A 4,211-nucleotide genomic window follows, 5' to 3' on the forward strand; every position below is an offset into this window, starting at 1 on the left:
GAGAAAATAAGACAAATTGCTTCAGCGTAGTTCAGAAATTCTCTCCTGAGCTGAGAATTTAGATTGAAAAATATTCTATAATAAACAGGTGATGCAAAGGACTAATTTTTGCCAGCTCTACTCCAGCTGTAATTGAATTTTACTGTGCATCAACCTCTGATGCACAGGTTCTCCTAAGTGTCAACTTCAAGAAACAAAGTGCAACCTGTGGCTCAGAAACATTCTGATTCTTGGAGGCTGTGAGAGTGTTCTAGGAAAATATATGTTTTCCCAGCTCTGTTCGTTGATAGGTGTCCGCTGTTGAGCAGTGGAGGAGACAGGACAGTGAGTGAGTTGTTGGATCTTCGGTCTGAGCCAATGCAGCAGTTCTTTTATCTCCATTTTCCTGGGCAATTAAGTGAACCTGCTTAAGACTAAAAGGTTTCTAAATGTATTTGTAAATTATTTGATTAATATCATTGAGGTAACTTGTATCTAAAGTCCCTGTCTTCAGTGAGGATACAAAAATCTGGCCATGAGCAAGTGGAGATTTGAAATCAAATTCCAACAAATGGCACGTAAAGCAATATTTGCAGTGCCAGAGCAGTGGGAAAACTCTCTCACTAGCACTTCTGATCAGTTCTGCAGCCTTTAGGCACAGGAGGAGAAATGCTCTATAACAATCAATGCAGATCTCCATTGCTATGAATTAGCATTATTCTCAGAAATTGCATTCATGCTGGTGTGATTCCTGCAGGTGGAGTGGGTGTCCAATATGCAGTAAGTATTTCCAGCGCGGACTGGAAAAATTTCCCCATGGACTGTGCAACAAAGAATCCACATCTGAATGAAAATAGAGAATTTTGTTATGATGTTTTGGAGAATATAAGCCTTAGAAATAAGGATAGAAATGGCAAAAGCAGAGCCAAGCAGATATTATCAAATCTGTGTTTGTATGGCTGTTTTTTTGGAGGAAAAATGCCCATTAGAGAGAGATGGTTTGATGCTGAACTTACTTAATGTTGGCTTCATATTACTGCAATACTGAGTTTGGTAAGAGTAAATCTTAGAATGTAACAATACAGTACAGATCAGAATCAAGTGCCGTGTTGTCATTTGTGGTGGTGCAGTTGCGCCAAGAGCTGTGCCTGATGAATGTTACTTCTGTCACAGGACTAGTGAAGATTGGTGGGGAGTTCACAAAGTTCAAAATTTTAGATATAATATATAAAAAATAATCTTACAAGGTTTGTGGAAGGCATTTTATTTCCTCCATGTATCAACTATCTCCATGTCTAAAGAAGAAAGAGATACTGTCATGGTACTCGTTATAGAGAGACAGTTTTCATGGCATATTATCATTTCAGTATTTTCTTCACAAATATATCTCCTGCGCTGTGCTTTGTTGTAACACGCTGGAAGTTTCAATAAGAACAAAGAGATAGTTTCAATAAGGATTGCTTTATGGGTTTGGTAACATACCAAACTTGTTTGGGTTTTTCTGAAAGTTCTTTTTTAATGTGTTGTAATTGCAAAATGTAAAAGCAATCTGTTCTTTATTACCATACCTGTGCGTTGTTATCGGTTGGGTAGGTTAATATATAATCCCATGAAAAGAACACACTTTTTTTATTTGTGCTCCGGAACAATACAGACTATCTTCATGCTGTTTGTTCTCTTGCTATCCCAGCTCAGCTGAAACTCAGGGGATTTTATTTATTCTATTTAAGTCACTTTAAGAGCAAAATGATAAGCCTTTACATGACTTCGGACTGGCCACGTCTGTGCTGGTATGTGGAGGGGGTCAGGTATGCAACTGGAAAAGTAAAGAGATGATCTGATGTCTTCCCAGTGGAGTTCTGCTTTCCCCTATTTAGCTGCTTTCCCCTATTTATTCCCAACTGTAAGGTATAAAGACCCTGTGGAGACATTCAGTGAAGTGCAGACCAGAGAGACAGTTAATTGCCTACGAAGTCAAAGCCGATTTCATCAGCTATGGCAGTTCGATTTGCATTACACAAATGAGCCAAGCCTGCATTTTATAGACCACTACTCGTTGACAGGCTAGATTGCCATTAGTCCCCAGGGGCTGTTCTTGTGTTTGCTTTCCCAGGTGTACCTAGGGTCTCTCTGTTGTCCAAAGGCACAGCAGCTAGGGGCTGCTGACAGCAAAGAGACTGGTTTCCTCGCTGTGGAAAGCAGCATACACGGGGCTGTCCCACAGCCTGGGACAGGCCAGATCCGGTGTGGAATAAAGGTGCATTACACCTAAGCCTGGAAACTTGGTGGCATCCCTGGATCCTCTCAAGTGTTATCCCTGAGAGCTGAAAGCACCCACCCAGCTGGCCTGGAACTGGGTTGTGGTGATGGTCTTTCTTCCCTGCTGGTAAATACCTAGCTTTGTTGTTGTTGCTGTTGTTGAGAATTGATGAATGAACATTTGTTGGGAAGGATTTATCAGGGCCAGGATAAGATTTCTGGTCAAATCCAGAAAGGGAGTTCTTTTCTGTGACTCTGGCTTGCCAACAGCTGAGTGGTAGACTCATGGGTCTCATGCCTCAGTGAGATCCTTAACCTATTGGTTACCCCAGCCCTACCTCTAACACCTTAATCTATTGTCAATTTCTCTCTTTCTTTTTACTTCACGAAAAAATTTGGCAGATCTCAGTTTTGGTCTGATGCAGAATGAAAACACATTCTGAAACCTTGAAATATATCAGGAATTAATTCTTATATTCCAGGGACTTTGGACAGGGCCAGGCCACCAGTGCTCAGTGTCTGTTTGATGGTAAGAGGCAGTAAAATGTAAAATCCAGGCAGCTCATGATGGTCCTACAAGTTTTCAAGATGTTCATGTTAGATTATAGCACAAAACAGTGGTAATCTTGTTAAACTAGCTGTAATTGTAAATTCCAACCTTTTTCCTATTTTTACAGCATAATCTCAGTTTAGCTTGAATCCACCTTCCTTTGCCGTTAAAAGTTTTTAATTTATTTTACAGGGAGTACAAAATAAATGCACACAAAGCTTTGGCAATACTGTACATTGATCATAATCCATTCTTTAATTGCAGAGTTTACAGACAACACTTTAAGGACATCACTTAGCTGAGAACAAAGATTTGCAATTACTTTTTTTTTAAAAAAACAGGCAAGAAAGCAAAATGGAGAAAGGGAAAAACCAGAAACAGCAAGATGAACTCAGACTGATTAATCCTGGATGATTACTATCTATCTCCCTTTCTTTTCTTGGGAATTCAGCCGAACGCTAACTCTCACACAGATTGACTGACTTAGCAAAACCAGTTAACATTTCACAGCAGCCCTCTTCCATTGTTTTGCTAGTGAAAAAGCCAGGCAGCTACATGTGACGTTGGGCCTCTTGTCACAGTTTGTTAAAAATACAAAGATGACTATCTTTTAGGTAGTTCTTTCATTTTAAATGGAGAAACAGGCTCAGTGGCAAGGAAACCCTACACGTTCTCAACACAGGGCAGGTCTCTCGGCCCATTCTGGCTACACAGTATATTGATAAACCCCAGGAAAGAGCAAAATCTGACATTTTTTATTCATCTTTGGATGATTTCATGGTGTCACTGGTCACTGAAAGGCTCTTCGTAGCCTCCTGTTCTAGCACTAAAACCAGATCACGCGTCATTTCATGGGAATAGTATTTAACCAACTCATTAATATCAGTTAAATTTTTCTTTTATTTACAGGAGTGGTGGAAATCGGCGTGTGCACAGGCTCTCCGCCGCAGAGGTGGAGTCCATGAGAGATGTCCTGGCACACAATCTATACCAAGTGCGACAAAGGGTGCGTAAGCGACCTGCTATCGCGCACTGTTTGCAGACCGAAAGCTCTTGTTTGCCTTCCCCGTACCACGGCCACGGCGGGTGGCAGCACCAGGAGCGGCCCTGGGGTCACGCTAGTGGGAGACGCGCCGGAGCCCGCAGCCGCCCCGACTCGGGAGCTGCACGGGGAAGGGAAGGGAAGGGAAGGAGGGGAAGGAGCCCTGGCCCGGGGCTCGCTCCCGGGTGGAAAAAAGGAAAGCAGGTTTTTTCCATCAGCTTTTCACCCTGACTGCAGCGCAAAAAGCCAGGAAAATCTGTGACTGAGCTGTAGAGGTCAGGCCTCCCTCGCTGCGCAGCTACCAGTGACTCGGAAACGGCCTTCCCGCGGCTGCCAAACACGCCCGGGGGCGTCCGAGGTCCCAGGTCCTCTCCCTGGGGG

At 42.8% G+C, this 4,211-nt stretch overlaps 1 protein-coding gene across 1 annotated transcript in view; it reads left to right on the forward strand.

Moving 5' to 3' along the window:
- SLC9A4 (solute carrier family 9, subfamily A (NHE4, cation proton antiporter 4), member 4) overlaps positions 1-4,211 on the forward strand; it is a 36,152-nt gene that overhangs the window by 24,826 nt on the left and 7,115 nt on the right. The window contains exon 8 of the mRNA XM_009326291.1: positions 3,698-3,794. Coding sequence (XP_009324566.1) covers positions 3,698-3,794 — 97 coding nt within the window. The remainder of the gene's footprint in view (positions 1-3,697; positions 3,795-4,211) is intronic.

The sequence above is a fragment of the Pygoscelis adeliae genome, unplaced genomic scaffold (assembly GCF_000699105.1).
Source record: "Pygoscelis adeliae isolate BGI_AS28 unplaced genomic scaffold, ASM69910v1 Scaffold156, whole genome shotgun sequence".
NCBI lineage: Eukaryota > Metazoa > Chordata > Aves > Sphenisciformes > Spheniscidae > Pygoscelis > Pygoscelis adeliae.